Below are 19,422 nucleotides of genomic sequence, written 5' to 3'. Positions count from 1 at the left end.
GTCTGAGAAAACATGCAAATGATGGGGGAGGGAGATTTATACTGATAATCCACGGGTGATGGATGTTATGAAATGAATGTGTGTCGCCCTCCTTTCACCCTTTGTCCATTTTTAAAACTTTTATTTCTTAATTTGGAGAAACTCTGCAGAAAGAGGTACAAACCGCATCCAAAATCGGCAGAGGCAATGCTGTTAGCAATGGATACTTACCGAAGCACATCTTCTGGTGGAAAAAAAATGCCAGTCTTACTGAGTGAGGATCACTCGGTTTGAATTCCCTCAGAGCATAGGCTGTCTCTAATAGGCCTGAAAGACTGGGAGCCTGAAAGGATGAATGGCTTTTGTTGAAGCCTCCAAGGTTGGACACAAAGAGAATGGCAGTGGTTGCCTTGTGCGCGTGTGTGTGTGTGTATTTGTGTGTGCTTGTGCATGTCAGCTTTTGGGCCCTTCTGGGTTAGATAGAAGTAACAGGAAGTGGAGGTGGGACAGAAATACTCTTCCATTGCCACATCTACCTCCAGGCCAGTAAAGCTGAGTGTAAGAGAACACAACACAAAGTGACTTCAGTACACATAAATACACACATGCGGAGCTAATACTGTAAATACACACGTAACATAGATTCTCAATGTATCTTGGAGGCACTCTATACAAGATGTAACTTTAAAAGCTCATTGACATTAAGAGTTGCACGCCATACTTGACACAAAACCGGTTTCTTAGTGAATATCAAGAGCACTCTGCTGGAAAAACAACATGCACTTTACCTCCTGTTATTTTTGGGATTGGATGCTGAATGTCTTCTGAAAACAGAAGTATTTAAACCAGCTTTCTTAAGTTTAATCAGTGATACATTTTTTGTCTATGCAGAATTTCTCAACTATTTTTTTAAATTGTAGTAAAGCAGGTGAACACCACATGAATATACTGACTTCATTATAGATAATGAATGTAAGAGCTTGTGAAATGTATGTCAATCACAACTCACCAGGGAGAGTTGCTCTCATCTGTGACCTCTGGGGAGCTGCATAGTCAGCCATTTTCATGTTTTTTTGTTTTTGGTTGAGTTTTTTGTTTGTTGCCCTCTTTCTTTCTGCCTGTCTCTCTGGGTCTGCTCTCTCATTCTGTACGGTTTATTCTGCAATGTTTGCACTTGGGATACATGACAATGAGAACACACGCTGCATGAGCAAACACAATCATCGGGAGACCAAAGTACTGTAGAAAATTCAGAGAGGCACCGTAGTGGTTTCCCTGTGTCAGGGCAGGATGGGACAGTTTTTTTGGAATGACAACAACTGACCATTAACGTGGTGGCTATTTTTCGCTGTCACTCACAGGTTAGGAACCTAATATGCTGTTATAATGTGATACTGTTGTTGTCCTGGTTGTAAGTTTCATTAATGTTGGGAATCTACAAAATTATAAGCATTTGAATGTTTCAAGACGGAACAGCACCTGGAAATATAGGTGAAAATCTGTGGCTACATTAGCTCGTATTTCAAATGAAAACTTTATATGTTATAGCTGCTGAGCTGTTGTCTAGTAATAGTTTTAGTGGGCTAAACCCTGACAAAACCTATAAAAATATATGATTTGTTTCATTATGAAATGTTAAAAACAATTAAAAAAACATTAAACTACATGTTAGCTACCTACTTACAAAGCTATTGATTTGACTTTCGGCCATGGCTCTCTGCATGTCTGCCCCAATTTCTTTCACCCACAGTTCCTGTCTCTTTTTTGATGTCCTATAATTGCAGGCAGAAATTCAAAAGTAGAGACTTAAAAAAAACCAAATAACCTAGCTAACATTTATTGTAAGCTAACTGCTAACAATGCCCTTTTTAAAGTTATATATTTTTGGGGGGCTTTTTGCCTTTATGATAGGACAGCTGAAGAGAGACAGGAAATGTGAGGAGTAGAGAGGGGGGAAGACATGCAGGACATGGTAGCGGTCAGGGGTCGAACCGGCAACCTTTGCGATGAGGACTATAGACTCTGTATGTGGGGTGCTTAGACCGCTAGGCCAACAGTGCCCCAACTATACCCTTTTAAAAGGGTTTTACTATGGTGTCCTTTTAAAAAGTAAAACAACACACTTAATAGCTATCTAGCTTGATAACATCTGCTGAATGTCTTTATTAGCTCTTACTTGATAACTGTTGAGGTAATAAAGACAAAAGTTAACTTCTGAATGCTAACAAAACCTTTTAAAAGTGAAATAAGACTGGTTAGGCTGAGATTTATACAAACTACATATTGAATAGCTGACTGAATGAAACCTATAGCTAGCTAACAGTTCTGTTGCCTAGCTAACAGTTCTGTTTGCTGGGGAGATGCTAAATGTTAACAATAGCTGTTGTCAATAAGTAATCAAATAAATTGTCTTTACTTGAACCGTAGTCTGATTTTCTTCATGGTTTTTACTGTGTTCCAATCATTGTCATATTTAAGGCATTAATTCAGCACTATGACTGTTTAACACGAGAGCTTGATACGTCCAATGAAAATGGCCGCTGTGCTAATATGGTGAATACATAGACTGAATAAATTATGGACGAAGTATCCGTGACGTCACCCATCTGTTTCTGAAGCGCTGTTTTGAAGCTGTAAAGAGTCGGAGTTTGAGCCTCCTAGCCAACAGCTACAGTGTTCCCGCAGGCAGCTGTGCCTCTCATTGGAAGACTCGTAATCTCAATATCTTCGAAATTGCTGCATTAGAAAAAAATTCACCCCCCTCACAGTGTGTGCCGATCGAGAAATGATCTATCCAGACTACACTCGTCTTTTGTACCAGGCTGTAAACATGTTTATCTCTGCTGTAAAGATTGTCTTTTTTGAATTGGTGTGTATGTGATTTCTGGTACTTCCGGAGCCAGCCTCAAGTGGATTCTTGATGAACTGCAGTTTTTAGCACTTACGCATTGGACTCATATTTTTAGACCGGAGGTTGCCTCTTGGGTGAATAGCAGTGAAAGTGATGACTGAAATGCAGTTGTTTCTGATGCTGATAATAATGCTGTTGTTCATTTGTCTCACTCCTTCAGGCCAGTGGACCTCAGTGGTCCTGTTGAGAAGATGGACAGGATGAAGATAATCAAGCGGAGGCTGTCCATGTCTCTACGTAGCGCTCGGCCTGTGGATGACTCTCTGTCAGAACTGGCAGAACAGATGGCATTGGATGAGCCATCCACTGCCAGGGACAATGGTGAGACACGTGCACCCCCACACACAGGTACACTCAAGCAGATTAGCACATATGTTTGCAGAGACATAAAGGCTACAGAGGGGACCTATTTCAAAACTTACAGGAGAATAACTTGAAAATGTTTAGTCATTCTCTACAGAGTTCTTTGTGGATCATCGACACACTGCATGTGTCTCAGTTCAAAGAGGGAGAGCTTTTAAAAAGATCCAAGGCAGTGTGTGTATCGCTTGTGTCTTCTAACACAGGAGCAGGCCAACCAAATTATTAAGGAGAAGTTTCTAGTGTGTGACAGTATCTCATGTCCTCAGGCTTTCATTTAGAGCTTTTCAGAACATAAAAAGTACTAACTGATGCAAATAATAGTGTAGGCTAGAGGGAGCAAAATAGAGGTCATATAAGAGTATTGCAGAAGATACAGGAAGGTTATGCAAAATTATAGTTGCAAGAATAAAACCATTTACACTGAACTACTTCACGAAATATAACATGCAGGTATCTCATAGAATAATTCCAGTATCACTTGAGCTTTTCAACCCACTTGAGCCCACTTAACCTTCCTTATCTTCACCTCATCATCTGCTGCATTACCATCACTTCTGCGTTCACTGTGCTTCATTAATTCATCGACAAGACTGAAAGGAAATGTAATTAAATTTACAAAACCATGTTTAGCTTTCACAGACATTAATTTTTTGCATTCACTTCATGAGAAGTTGAAGTGCAAAAAGCAATGTCACTCTCAGAAACTCTTGGTGCCATCTGCTGGGCATCTTCCAAGATTGCAACTCTCATGTTGGAAAAACCACAGACGTCACCTGTCAAATAGTGTGTGTTTATGCTTGTATTTTGCAAGCATTTATGCAAAAACAGATCAGATTATAGAAAGGGGGAGGTTGGTTTGTGATCAGCAGATGCCAGATGCCAGTATTATACTCTATGCATTTAATCTTATTTGCTACCATCTTTGCCCTCCTTCTTCTATTTCCACATCCTTCTCTTAAGTATTTAATGGCTAAAGCTATACCGGTTCATTCCCAGAGAATTCAAGGAGGTGGAAGGATTAAAGAGGGATAGGAATGGGGATGGAGGAAGTGATGTAGAGAGACATTAAATTTTAACCACTGTTCTACATCTTGTTCTGAGCATCATTCTTGTCCCTGTCTCTTACTGTAGCACCCTCTGTCACCCCACATCTGTACCATGTAGTCGGAATGTGCAAAAGAGAAAATTGTCACAACTGTCAAGGTGCTAACTAGAATCCATTTAGCGCCTTGATCACAAATCAGTTGTTCCATTTGGTCTTTGGAGGGCTTGCGGTACATGAGCCTAATCCTTTGAGGTCTTTAGAGGAACATTTAACTCTCATCATTGTTGATCAGGGTGGTGTTTAAAGTGCAATGTGGGGGAAAATTGAGGATCATTTAAAAGATAGAAGATGTGACAAGTGGGAATCCACCCACGCTCTGCAGAAAAAAATCATTAGTACTAATGAATGTGAAAGAAAGGTGATGATTTACGTGTCCTGACAGGGTGTTGCTTTATCACTGAGCTTAAATTTTACCCTCAGACTCTTCTCCGACTAGCAATTAGCTTAAAATCTGCTCATCTTTTTTTCCAGATAGTAATCCTTCAGCTTGTCTCTGTTGAAACATCTTCAAATCTTTATCAGACCATGACTCAACACATTTTCTACCCTGCCAACCTTGTGCCTCACCCAGTTTTCCTATCTCTAATAACTGTTTACAGCAACTGTATACTTTCCCATCTTTTTATCTTCTACTAATTCATACTGACCTGTTTCTACATGTTCTGCTACCTCTCTGTGTCTGGTCTCTGTGTGACCTTGTGTTCTCTTTTTCCCTCTCTCTTTTCCCCCTCTCCCTTCTACAATTTCTGTTACCTGCTTGTTTTTATTCCGTTGCTTCTGTTCCCTCTCCTCTGCTATTCCCAAATACCCCTCTTTCCTTCCCTATACTTTATTCTGGTCTTTGCTCTCCTCTCCTCCTCCTCCTCTTTCTTATCTGTGTCAACCTGCTTTTCTTCTGGGCTTTCTTCTCTACTCCCTTCTTCCTACTACCTCCCCCCTTGCTCTCCTTGCGTCTGCGTCGTGCATCTCAGAGCCCATGGTGGTGTGCGCCCTGCACCCTCCCGCCTCACACAGTGCTCCCTCCTTCCTGCGTCAATATGCCAGTCATCTGGGCCGCACCGCTCTGCGCAGAGAGCCCGGTGGGGGCCCGGAAAGAGACAGGGCCTACCTGAACCTGCACAGGACTGGATCTCTGGGTACAAACACACTCGCATTACACACACCTAGCATGCACACACCTATAAGTATGAAGAGCAAAAACATAACAATGTGCTGCCTGTCATTTCTGCATAATCACTTTAATGAATAAAGCAAAGCCTGAAACACACATTTCCCTGGGATAAGGGGAGTCATTTTTAGAATAAACCAAAGGTGGACAGTACTTTTCCAAGTGTGGCACCTCCCTAAAGTTTGTAGATGTTTAAATGTTTCCACTCTCCGCCCCTCATACCTTTACTCCTCCACAGTTGAGCAACAAATTCCAGTATGTGCACATTTTTAAGTTTAGTTCTCAATTTTTTTAAATCACGGTAGTTAAAAGTTTGCTTTTACACACAAATTCTATTACCTGTTCATGAGATTTTACTTTTACTCAGATTATAAGTAGCTTTACACAAACAAGTGCATAATGAGGCACTACATGAAGAGTAAGCAGTAACAATTATTAGATATTATGACATATCAGAGCAAAAGCCATTCTGCTGTCAAACTATATAAACTGTGAGGAGTCTTAAACTGGCTATGAAGCTGAGTCCTTTATGACAAAAACAAAGACCTTTAAAAATAATATTTATTTGTGTATGATTATTTGAAATGCCTATCCTACCTGATACTTGGAATTGCAGACTGGAAGTGCATTTGTTAAAAATAAATCACTGATTATATCAACTGTTAAAAAGAAGCTTTTTTTTTTTAACTTGCTTAAGTATAAGATCACCACTAGAGAATACAGGCTTCCTATTGTTACAGTTACTCACACATACATCCTACCAAGCTCTTTCCATTATCCTTTCTATCAACTTCTTCTGTCATTATCTTGTTGCAACATTTACTTATTACTGATGTACACTTCTTCTTCTGTGTGTCAGTAATGCAGTAAATATAACTCTTCTGTACCTTTTTCTGCATGCATGCAAAGATTAACTTAATATTCATCTGTGCAATAATACAGTGAGTGTTTCACCACAGCATACTTAAGCAATGCTGCCATCTCTGGGTGGAAGACTAACCCACACACTGATGTCATGTAGACTCAATTTCTTGCAAACTCTAAAGGGCTGTGTGTGTGTGTGTGTGTGTGTGTGTGTGTGTGTGTGTGCTGTTGTGTGCGTGCATGCATTTTTGTGAGTTTTCAGTGAGTATAAAACCGTATTTAATGACACGACTTGGCTAACCTCCCAACAGCTACTACGAATCTGGGGACTAAAACTCTAATGACCTTAATCCAAGCACACACACACATTCGTGCACAATGCTCACATCATCCACATGCTCATGAAATCACTTATTTTCTCCCTCTGTCTGCCTGCATTATGTAATGGAACGTGTGGTCTGTGGATATATAGATCCCGGTAATCTCATTTCCTGGTGTGACAGAACGGCTTATATCAGGAGCGGTGTGATGGAGGGACAAGGAGGAAGAGGGAGACATGGATGGAGGAGAAGGAAAGTCTGAGATGAGTTTGAGAAGGAAATGGAGCTTAAAATGGTATGGGATTGATTACATGGGACTGAGCGAGAAATGAAAAGTATAGATGAAAGAAAGGAGAGACGGACAGAGCAATAGGCGAGTGTTAGTTCCACCGTAGCTCCTTCAGGAGTCACATTAGCTTTGAGCTTTGCATCCCCGGAGTCCTCAGATGGGTGAACATAGACCACAACAAAACTCCACTGAGCATCCATTGAGCTTTTACTAACAAGAGATTGTATCATGAGTATAAGTCGACTGTGATCCTGCTATAGCTGGAGGTATAACCACCAGAGATTGATGGACCTTATACAAGATCCCTGTAATGACAAAAGGACTGCTATTTGAAGGACTGTGTGAAGTTTTTGCTTACAAATATTTGTTTGAACTGCAAAAAAACTCAGATTTTATCGAGTGAATTTGTCTATTTTCTTGTCAAAATATCAGATTATGCTTAAAGCTCCTGTGACGAGTTTTAGCTGTTTATGAAACAGACTGAAATGAATACTGACAACTCTATGTAACTTACTAAAGCAAACAAACCATCAGCAACAAGAATATTAGTATTTTTTTATATGCTTGTAAGCACAGACACTATGTCCCACATAAAGTGAGTGACAGCATTCTGAAGAAACAGCATTTATTTTACATTCACAGTGAGTGATATGATTAACTTAATCAAAGACAGCAGGTTCAGATTTTCTCTCCGAAACAATTCTTACGCATGTAGTACAACATCAGCAAAGAGGTAAGAGGTACCATGTCGTCCACAGTGAGCGCCAGAGTCAAGCCAAACCAATAGTTCCTCAGAGGAGCTTTAATATTAGCCACACTCACCTGACAGTTCCAGCTATAACAGCTCTTAAAATACTTAATAATAGAAATTACAAGCAAAAAAGGCCTGAAGTGCTTGAGTAAAAACATTTAATAATACAATGTAATTTATTAAAAGATGCTAAAGTTTTCAATCATTTCATTATTTTTCATTTGACTATCACCCAGTCACAACAAGTCGGGAATTTAGACCTTACTCTTTCTAGTCAACATTAATCCATTGTGAGCAAGCACTTGGCAATATTGGTAAGTGACAGTATTGGTATCTGACTAGACTGGATGGGCAGACAAAGTGGGATAAGGGGGAGAAAGAGATGCAAAAAAATAACAAACAGGGAGACAGGGAGATGGACACAGCTACTAACTTTCAAACAGCATCAAATCAGCCATCTCCTGTCTTTTGCTTCTTAAACAGAGTGTTGTTAAATGTCTCATCTTGCACTCAGCAAGAAAGCAAAGAATTTGATTTGCCTAAGTGTCAATCTATTGGCAATATATCAGGACCACTGGTTGTAGATTAATATGGGCGCCACGTCTCCATCTTCCCCTATTGGGATCTACAAGTTTTGGCTTCACTTTGGGTAGCTGTTGTGCTGTCCGTAATTTAACACAGGTCCATAATCAGAACACTAAGGCCATCAAGGACAAAATCTTAGTTTGTTAATAAATGAATATGGCTAAAAGCACAAGCACTGGTAATTGTAGGTCAGCTTTTTAGGTCATTTTAAAAATACAGGTTGAAAAATACACAAATACTGAGAAATGCAAGTAATTTGTAAAAATTCACATCATTTTTAAAACAGTTGGCCTGGCAGTTGCTTAATCCGTAGCTAACCTTGAACACAGCAAAGCCCCAAAAGAGGACAGAACTTGACGCAGTATCTAAAGCAGAAGCCATTCTATTAATAAAATCATGATAAGGTGTAGTTTAAAATGTTAAGAGGTTCGCTGTGTGTGCATGTGCGTGTGTGTTCCTCACTGGTCCTTCTCGCTGACTCACTGTGTGCCACTCGGCAGTCGAAGCACGTCGCAGTCTTTAATAAAGCCACATGATGATGCAATCTTTCTTTCCTACTGCACTAAAGAGACCGTCCACCCTTTTCTAACCTGCTCTTGCCATCAGAAGAAGGATTCCATAAAATAGCAGGTTCATCTGTATAAGTGGGCCTTACTGTGTGGTTAGGTATTTATATTAGAGGTGTTTGGCCTGAAGCCAGTCGTCAGAGAGCTTTTACAGGTTTGTGGTCCATCTGTTGCTAACAGGGCCAACACCCACTCCCTGCACACTGTACTTACAGCAAGGAAAAACAAAAATCTCTTCACCACTACCTCATCTATTTCTCTCTGTGAAGATCTGTACTTACACTGTTGAGGATTACTCGGTCCTGCTGTCTGTTTTACGGAGAGAAAGGAGTCTGCTGAAAGCTCCGCACTTTTCCCGGGCTTCTATTTCTGACGCTGCCACAAACGTCTCCTCTCATTCTTTTCCCTCCTCTCTGTCCATTTCTCTCTTCATACATCATAACGCTATATTTAACCTCCAGATGAACCCAGACTGGGGCAAAGATAAAAGACAGAAAGCTTTTCAGACCACCCTTATCTCTTGCTCTGTGTACGGCCCTTATCTTTGCCAGGGATTTAATGTTGATGCAATAAAAGCATTAATCGCTATAGCCCCCCTTCCCTCGCTCCCTACACTCCCTTGGCCGTCCATTTGCTCAGGCCAACCCTCTCCGCTCACTCCCAGATTGGACTTTATAAGAACAATGGAGCCGTCTCCTTTATCTGGTTACAAGCTTTTTGTGCTTGTCAGAGCGGCTTGCTGTAACATTAGCTTTTGCTCGGGGCAAACATGTTGCTAAAGAATGCTAGTGTCTTTCAGAGCCTCTGTATGTAGGCAAAGGAGGGACGAGTTGGGTGAGGCGTTGGGGACCAGGATGCTCTGAGCCGCTAGCTTACAGTAGGCACTCTGGTCCCAGTAATTGAATAATAAGATTCCTCAGATGCAGATAAAAGGTTTAGAGGTAATTACCGCAGTCTAAATTCGCTCCCAGCTACGTGAGTGTGCTGCTCTTTGTGTGTGTATATTCCTCTGGGATGGTAAATGCACTTTGATTTGTATTGTCTCCCTAGACTCGAGGCAGACTGAGGAATTTATGGGTAAAAATGGTGAAAATAATGTATTAAGTTGAAAGCTCTAATATGTTTTTAGAACAAGCAAGTAAGCATGAAAAGTGAAAAATCTGCATGGCAGTGGCTGCAGAGCAAATGGAAATCAGTACACACTTACACTTGGGCGTACTAAGAGATGGAGAGACAGTGACGGGTGGAGGGCTGAGTGGTGCGCTTTTGTCCTTGACTTCTTAAGCTCAAGGATGCAGAACATTAAATCAATATAAGTCTGTCAATGCAATGAAAACTGCCATTACTCTTTGCATGACTTGAGTTTTAATTATAGAGTATAGGCCCAAAAGAAAAACATCCCATGCACATCACATGGAGTAATGCACTCCTACGTCTATCCAAAATATTTATTTTATACAGGCTCCACACCTAGCTTTCTTAAATACAAGATTTCAATGTGTTAAGTGTTCGGTCTGCAGAAAATCCCACATATTTACCTTTCAAAGCCAGTTTGACAATTACATCTTAGCTGTGACCAAATATGACTGTGTGTTTGTGTAAATGGTCTTATAATTAAGTGCAGCATTATTGACATGTGGGGTGTGCGAGCTCTTCTGCATGACAGTGTTTGGTTAGTTAAGGCCTACAACAGACACTTGAGATTATTGACATGAAGGGAGAGGTGATGGCTTCATCTCACAGCTATCGAATCACTTGAAGAACAGCTTTTTCAACGTGTTAATCCTACCCATGCAGCATTGTGAAGGAAGATGGCATTTGATGCTTTATCTTTGTGACATTTTGGATGCAATTGCCTTTCCACACAATTATGTTCTGAACACTTCTTTTCATGTTATTTCTCATGGTCCTATGGTGTACGTATCAACAGGAAACACGTACTTATGGATGCATAACAGAACAAAGGGATGTGACTCATCTGCTCCTCTTTTCAAAAAGTACAAACTTTTACCTGTTCTTAAACATTGATCAGACCTGTGTGTTTATGTATAAGTATGTACACTAAACCAGAGACCCGCCCTGTACTTTTAAACATTTCTTTAAGTTTTCCTCAGACATTCATTCTTACAATACCAGACACTCAAAAAACATTCACCTTCCCTTAATCAGTACACCTTGAAATACAAAGGACCATCTCTCTGGAACAATCTGCCCAGATCTTTACAAGAAGCATCTTCTTTATCATCCTTCAAAAAGCATCTGAAAAGGTCCCTAATTTAACAAGTCTCGACATACTTCTCTGATATACATCATTGTTTTACTATGTCTTGTAAATGTACAGTTATGGAATTATTTTTGGTAACTTATCTGTATTGCTGCTTTTGATAACTTTTTGTTAAGCAAGAGGGAAGGTATTTTTATAAGCCTCTTGGGGCTTCTAAACTCCCTTGCACAATGTTTTCAATTCCATTACATATATTGTTGTTGTTGTTTTTATGATGTGCAAATAAAATTTAAAAGAAATATATAAAAAAAAGAATCAACAACCAGTGCACTATCAAAAGTACTTAACATCTTGAATCCCCTCATGGAAAGTTTTTGGACATGAAACAGATATAAATGAATGGCTGTTACCACTATGAGGGGGCAGATGTCAGACCAGACAATTGAACGTATGCTCAAGAAAGAACCTCCTTTTATATTTTCATTATCAAATATTCATAATGAGTTACTCTAAGAAGAAAACAGAATGAGATTCTTAGTCAGAAAGGACTACTTTTGCATGTATAGGACAAGATCCGCAAAGGTATTAATAGTGCATCTTGGCCAACAGGGGAGGCCAAAATCAACACAAATCAAAAGTTCCTCCCAGCAGTCTTACTGTCCTTCTACATTTTTAGAAATCAAACTTCCAGAAGGAAACACATCTTAAAAAAAGGTATTTTTGTACTGTGAATAATTGCTGAATTTCACTAGTTAATACTTAATGAATCACATTGTTAATCACATGCCGCACTGCCACACAAGTGTGGTCTGAAACCATGACCTACAGGCAGGAGACAGCATCAAAGTGTTTCATCTCCAGGTCTGTGGTGATTAGCACACTCCAAAATAGAGCTTTGTGGTGCACTAGACTGCTGACATCAGTTGCTTAGGTCGTAGATGAGAGCTCAAACTCAGGGTACTTTGGTGATATTTGAATTCTGCTTCACAATAGTGCATATTACTTTTGACCTGTCAACTGATCTGTCTCTGAGTATTTTAAAGTGAAATGTGCCTTTCAGAAGCGCCGTGGTGCCACAGGGAAACTTTGCAGTAGCCAAAGTACAGTGTGCCAAAAGGGACAAAACAACACATGATTTAGAATAAATTAATAAATGTAGAAATGAATTTCATCCTGAATAACAAGTTTATGCCAACAGCCCTACTTAAAAATATGTTTAACAAGGCATATTTTGCAGAATCAACAGTTGAAGTAATATTTAAAAAAATACCTAATAATACCTAATAATAAAAAGGTAATGAATAGAAATAAATACATTAAGTATCAAAAACAGGCGGGGCGCTGGTGGCCTAGCGGTCTAAGTGCCCCTAGTACAGGGGCCACAGTCCTCGTCGCAGAGGTTGCCGGCTCGATTCCCGGCTGGTCGACCATTTCCTGCATGTCTTCCATTGCTCTCTACTCCCCACATTTCCTGTCTCTCTTCAGCTGTCCTATCAAATAAAGGCAAAAAGGCCAAAAAATATAACTTGAAAAAAAAAGTATCAAAAACAGATAAGTCATCTTCCTTAATTTTCCTGTCACAGTGATTTGAAAATATAATAGATCATTGTCCTATTATTAATGCATTCGTACACATTACAATTTTTTTTAAATTATCTAATATATCAAAACTGAATCTAAAAACAGTTCAAGGGCAAATAAATAAAATAATGTATGATTTAAAAGTCAAGATATCATAAGTTAGGATAAACATCCAGCCACTGAAGTCATGATATTTTCTACCTGCCCAATCAAACAAGTTATCTCTTTAACTAATAGCCAGTTGCTTCAGGTAAGAAAATGAGCCCCAAAAGTGTTTCTTAATTAGAGATACATCATGTTTAGGACATAATTGGACCTTTAAGCATTCTGGTTATACCAAATGAAATACAGGCTTTTGATTCTTATATCACTGCCCCCTTCTGGTGATGCTACACAATTTGAATGAGGAATTTGTTGTCAGACTCAAAAAAAGGTGTTTTGAGGTGGAGAAACTTCAGGATTCCCACTCTTCATCTTTTAAAATAGTACCTCGGGTGATGAATGTATTTGTTTGTAATATATGTGCTCTGTTGTTGTGTCCCACTGAGCCATTTGCGCATATATTTATAGGGATGCACAGTGTGTGTGGTTGAGGTTGAGCATGAGTAATGGCCTGCATTTCATGTTCAAGGGTGGAGGGTGAAAGAAAATGAGGATGGTGGAGAGAATGTAGAGTGGGGAAAGAGGAGAGAAGATGCCAGAGGCGTCACTCAAACGCCACAGGGTTTCAGTTTCTGTGCCTGAGATGGATAAGGACTTGGAGGAAAAGGGCGAGGAGGAAGGACGGAGCATAGAGAGAGATACAGAGAGAAGAGAAGAGAGAGAGGACGAAAGGTAATAAAGAGGATGATCATGCATTAAGATTTTGTCATCTGCTTGGGGATTGGAAAGAGAAAATTATACCATGTATTCAATAACCATGTCCGGACCCAGACTGGGAAAAAAGGAGAGAGGCAGGGAGAGATAGAGACAGAAGGAGAAAGTGAGAGAGATGGAGAGAGCAAGTGATTGGTATTACATGAGAGGGAGGAGAGTAATAGCAAGGTGAAGGGAGGGAGCAGGAGGACTGACAACACTGAAAGCACTGATAGGGGCGCCAGAGGCAAGGAGGGAGTTATCGAGAGAGGGAGTGGAAAGAAGGGAAGCAGCACAACAGCCTGAATCGAGGAGGAGGAGGAAGAGGCAGGACACAGGGAAGGAGAACATCTGAGAGGAGGAGGAAAACAACAGGAAAAAGAGGAGGACAATGGGCTATAAATAAAGTAAAAGGAGAAGAGGAAGCAAAGAAGGAGAGATGTAATGAAAGTGTTTGTCTTTCTATAAGGTGGAGGAGCCGTAAGTTTGGGTCTCTGCACGTGTGTGTCGGTGTGAATCATAGATAGAGAGAGAACACCTGTTATTCAGAGATCATGGGGTGTAACAGTTCCCAGCATTTGTGTGTGTGCGTGTGTGTACGTGTCGGGCTGTCTCTGCAGCATTTTATCTACCTGCACGCTGTTTGACCTTCCTTAGTCAGCAGGCAGAGTGTGACTGCAGAGAGAAAAAAGAGTGAGAAAGAAGGAGAGGTGGAGAGAGGGAGTGTCTACAGCTAGAGAGAGAGAGCGAGAGAGTGCTAAAGTGGAGTAGTAGCAGAGGGAGTTGCATTGTGATTAGTGTGCTTGTGCAGTCTGCAGTGTCCTCCCGATGTAAGACCTGCTCTTTAATGTGTGGGGATCTACGGATGTACAGAAATCTACTGATTTTGTCTTGGAAATTTAACCCTTGAGTGGCAGCAACTTCTGAAGCCAAGGTGGCCCACCCAGACCTGGGACACTAAGACCTGACTCTTGTGGCTTTAACTCCCGCAGAAGGCCTGGATTATACATATTTTTGGGGTGTGAAATGTGCTTTTTGAATTTTTAATCACTATTTTAACTGCAGTACTTTGAATCCTCTGGAACAATGGATATGACAAACAACCCTCAAGGGTGTCCGGCCCGTGCTCCCAGTTCAGGAGACCCAAGAATTGGGGAGGCTAGGATAGGAGAGGGGCTTAGAATGGGGGATAGGGACACCCCACTGAGGCTGTCACCTTTCCGTATGCTTCGAGTGCTGGACTCGTGCCGTCCTCCAGGAAACCGTATCGGTAAGTCTCGCCAGTGTCACCTCTGTTATACAGTTTATCTGCTTCCCGGTCCTCCAATGTAAAAGATTCAAAACTGCAGTGATAACAGAGGACAGTAAGTTTTTAAATTTGGTGTTTTTTCCAGAGGTAAAATTAAGTTCAGTTGATGATTGTTTAAGTAACACTTACCAAAGAGAAGCTCATATAGGTGTATTCTCATTGCTGCTCCCTAACACGGGTGATTTCTTACTCTGTTTGACACTAAGTGAAGAATAATCTTATGGCTTGAGGTTTTATTAGATACAAAGACATTTAACATTGGCATTTTTCTCAGAGTTGACAAATCCCCCAGCTTGCAGCATTCTTAGTTCCAACATATAAATTCCTTTATGTGTCTACTTTAATATTCATTAATGCAGTTGGTAGGCCTGGGGCACTGAGTTTGTGTATCTTTTGGGATCTCATGCACTCCTTCATGTTCTTCTTTTTAAATATTTCATTAATTTGCTTGTCAGCACAATGGCTGCAGGATCTTTATTCCTGCCAAATTCAAACAGGATGCCATCATTTATTCAACAAATATATGGGAGCTCCTGGACTGAGTGTAAAATGTAGAAGGATTCAGTTCAAAACCTAGTAATATTAGTGGGTTAATAGTAGACAGTCACTACTGACTCTTGGGAGTCACAGTGAACCCCTGGGAAACCCTACAAGATTGTCTGCCTGGCCACGAGTAAGGGCTCATCACAAAAAAAATCCAATATTTCTATTCCTCTTTGATGGGCTTCACTTCTTTGAATATCCTGTCCACTCTATCATTTTCTGAGGCATTGCCAACTTGTGCCAGAGATGAATTTCCTGCTAAGTGGAGTACATGCAGAGTTAGGTGAGGTAAGGATAGCCCAAAAAGCAGCCCACTCAATCTTCTAGGACTGCTAGCAGGGAGTCAGCACACCTTAACTGGGCCAGCCTGGATTCACACAGGGAAACAGTGGTAGCTCATGACACCGTCTGCTCTATGGACACAGAGCAGAAAGAACCTGCAGGAGACCAAATAAGAAAGTCTAGAGTGGTTCTGAAATATGTGTAATTTAGTTGATTTATCGTGAAAGAGATTGTGCAGAACATCATTGTATCACATTATCAGGGCTAAGGGGATGGAATTTTCCAACAAGGACAGTGAACTTGTCTGATCCACCTGCATCACTTGATTATTTACGCAAACAGACAAGATCAGGCCCTCTCTGAAAAGTGAGAAAGACTTGTGACATAATCACACTACTGGATACTCACCTGTTTTGATCATTTGCTCATGTGAGTGCGTCTGCCTGCATGTTGATATCCTGGATCAGTTTCTCTTCTCTCTGGTGTCAGTTACCTTGAGTTTAATGTTTCAACATCAGGGTTGTGCAGGTTGCTTCCTGATATGACTACTGACTCCTCAGTTGTCTTAACAAGACATTCTATATGGAGAGCCTGTATTCTTGTGTCTGACTGTGCAGCCACAGGCATTACCCAAGACTTGGAGATTTAAATACCTACCAGGAGGTTTACTAAGCATTCAGACAGATGGGTTGTGTTTGTGTTGTTGTGTTTTTCTAATGAGCATATGCTGCTTTAGTCAACAGATAGTAAGACTAAAGACAGATGTAGGCTGAAATTAAGAACTGGGATTTACACAGATAGTTGAGTGTTTGTATTAGTCAGAAAAGCACCAATCTAGTTGGCATGCAATTTAGCTTCTGCAAATAAGTAAATTATTTTTTTGTCTAATATTTTTTCTTTAGTTTTTTTTGTCTTCAATGGTTTAGTAAAGCAGTGAAATAAATATTTTAGCTTCTACGTGTGTGTTTAATACAAAAAGGACATGAGTAAATATTATTAATTGTGTAAAAATATATATAGACCAGCAATTCTAGTCCTCAGTCAATAAATCCCATCTAAACATGTTATACCTCATGCGGAGTCCATGAACTAGCTTGTTTTTCTCTAATGTTAACCTTGACTTTGTGAAAGACACACACAAATGACCTAGAATCAGCCCCAGGTGGTGTAGCCCCCCCTCAACATCTGACACACTGTGCAACATGATAAATAACTGTACCTATCTCACTCTCAATTGTTATTTTTCATGGCTCATGTGACACAATCACTCAAGGGAGTATTCTCAGTCTGCTTCATCGTCTTCCTATCCAAATCATCCTCCCCCTGATCCCCATATTTTCCCCCCTTCTGTCACTACCCTGGCTGTTTAAGATGTAAATAGTAGTAGGTGATGGTAAAGTAAGATGTTGCTAGCTCTAGGAGTGAGCTTGGCCATCCTTAAGGCCCTCAAATACAATGACAAGCACACACAGGTGCACACCTATACTGTATGTGCTGTACATGACCCAAACTTGAGAGCTGTCAGGCATGTACACTGACACCCAGAGCGAGACCCCTCCCCCACATTTACACACAGACCTCTGAAGGAGGCAGTCCTGTCTGCTGCACCGTGACTCATTAATCAGATGGATTCAATGGGCTAGTGGAGGTGTGGGGGGTGGCAGGCAGAGACGGGAAAGCTCCCACTGCATGCAGGGTGATATCGATCTCTGACCTCATCTTACCTCATTTTATACACACTGAACCCTTCATAGCTGGTGGTACAATCCATCATCTGGGAATTGGGATCCCACTATTGCTTTCTAAGAGGGGTGAATGAAATTTGATACAAAACACAGTGTCCTCTGATGGGTACACAGAGAGATTGATGGAGGGAAGAACAGAATTTAACAAAGACACAAAAAGAGATATAGAGCTGTGAAACAAAAGAGGAAAAAGGTATTCTTAAAAACCTGAGTTGAATGAAAATATAGTTAACTACCTCAAAATAACACTCAGTTTGTTTGTCTGTGTATTGCAGGTATCGTCCATGAGAATGTGAAGATGGGTTCGGATGGGGAGAGTGACCAGGCATCAGGTACATCTTCTGATGAGGTCCAGAGTCCAGTCAGGGTCCGAATGAGAAACAACCACCATCGGCGCATCTCGAATGAGGTATGGGAAACCAAAGACACATAGACAATACAATTTGGGTTAACCCCCCAAAAAAATAGCACTTCCTCAATAATCAGAGCAGATTCTCATAAAATAGGAAATGATATGCAGACTTCCTAAAGGTTTTAGATGCTGGAACTAAGGAGGTATATGAGAGAGGAACCCACTTCTATTAGTTTTTTGTGGATCTAGCATTAATGGTGAATATATATTCAAGCAGAATCAGGATTTTGGTTAATAATGCATAGTTTGTCCACCAGAGAGGAATCAGCAAAAATATAATTTACAATGAAAAATATGTTGTTGCTGGGTTTTATGGTCATAGTTTCATAAAAAAAAATAAAGACATTATGTCATGTTTTACAAAGGGGCAATATATTGTACTAAACTGACAAATACAAGTAATTGATAATGACCACAGAAATGCAGTACCAACACTCAAACAAATAGAAACATTGACTTTAAACTTGTTCAGTCAGCAGGTTCCACATAATTGTATGAAGTTAGTAAAAAGCATAAACATTTGGTATATCTTTAAAAATGATACTTAAGTCAACTGGCAGCAAAAAAGTAATGTGTTAACAAGCCCCCTCATTCATTTTTGAATGAATAGAGCTTATTAGGTGGCGAGGATGTTAAGTATTTATTGTTTTAAAAAATGAACATTTAGTTAGTGAAAAGGTTATTTTAAAGCCATACATTTTGTCGTAGTGTTTTTGTTGGGGTTTTATTTAAGTCCAAGGATTAAGGTGTACATGTGGGTACGATACAATACTATACGATACAGTGCGATACGATACAACATGATACGACACGATATGATATGACACGATACGATATGACAAGATACGATACGATACAATACAATACGATACAATACGATAGGACGTGATATGATATGATACGATACAATTTAATAACATATGATATGTCACAAAAGGTCACATTAAGATTCAATATGATACAATAATATAGAATAGGATACAATATGATACAATGCATTACATATGATACACTAAGCTAGGCTATGCTACGATACATCACAATACAAAGATGTTACCTGCAATTCTATGTGATACAGCATGATAAACACGATACAACACAATACAATATGATACTTATGATATTATACCATATGGTACAATATATTATGACATCATTATGTCTTAATCTTTTTTCATTTTTGTATTTTTATTTTTTATTTTTCACTTCATGTAGATTGTCTTTGAGTACCTAGAAATGTTCTGTTAGTCTTATCAATTATTATTATTATTGGATGCAATACAGAGCCATAGCATAGTATAGCATAGTATAGCATAGCATAGCATAGCATAGCATAGCATAGCATAGCATAGCATAGCATAATCCAGACACTGACCCATGTTTTCTTTGACCAGCTTTAACATAAGATAAGTTGCATGTCGATGTAACTGCACCACTGCCATTTGGAGTAAAACAAAGGATCTATTAGCAGCCTTGTTTTGCCTCATCCTTGAGTACGTGCTTAATGTCTTGGCCAGAGTCTGTGCATGTGTGTGTGTGTTTAAAGGAGTTGCAGACTGATGAGTGCAGC

General features: G+C 40.0%; 1 protein-coding gene across 7 annotated transcripts in view; it reads left to right on the top strand.

Annotated features, from left to right (window-relative positions):
- LOC117821516 (cyclin-dependent kinase 17-like) overlaps window positions 1-19,422 on the top strand; it is a 48,656-nt gene that overhangs the window by 8,936 nt on the left and 20,298 nt on the right. For 4 of the 7 annotated variants that reach the window (XM_034695863.1, XM_034695865.1, XM_034695866.1 and 1 more), the window contains exons 2-4: window positions 3,051-3,211; window positions 5,330-5,494; window positions 17,716-17,849. In XM_034695863.1, coding sequence (XP_034551754.1) covers window positions 3,051-3,211; window positions 5,330-5,494; window positions 17,716-17,849 — 460 coding nt within the window. The remainder of the gene's footprint in view (window positions 1-3,050; window positions 3,212-5,329; window positions 5,495-17,715; window positions 17,850-19,422) is intronic. The other 3 variants (XM_034695867.1, XM_034695868.1, XM_034695864.1) reach the window with 1 other exon arrangement.

The sequence above is a fragment of the Notolabrus celidotus genome, chromosome 11, assembly GCF_009762535.1.
Source record: "Notolabrus celidotus isolate fNotCel1 chromosome 11, fNotCel1.pri, whole genome shotgun sequence".
Classification (NCBI taxonomy): Eukaryota; Metazoa; Chordata; class Actinopteri; order Labriformes; family Labridae; genus Notolabrus; species Notolabrus celidotus.
This window is presented reverse-complemented; position numbering and strand designations above follow the sequence as displayed.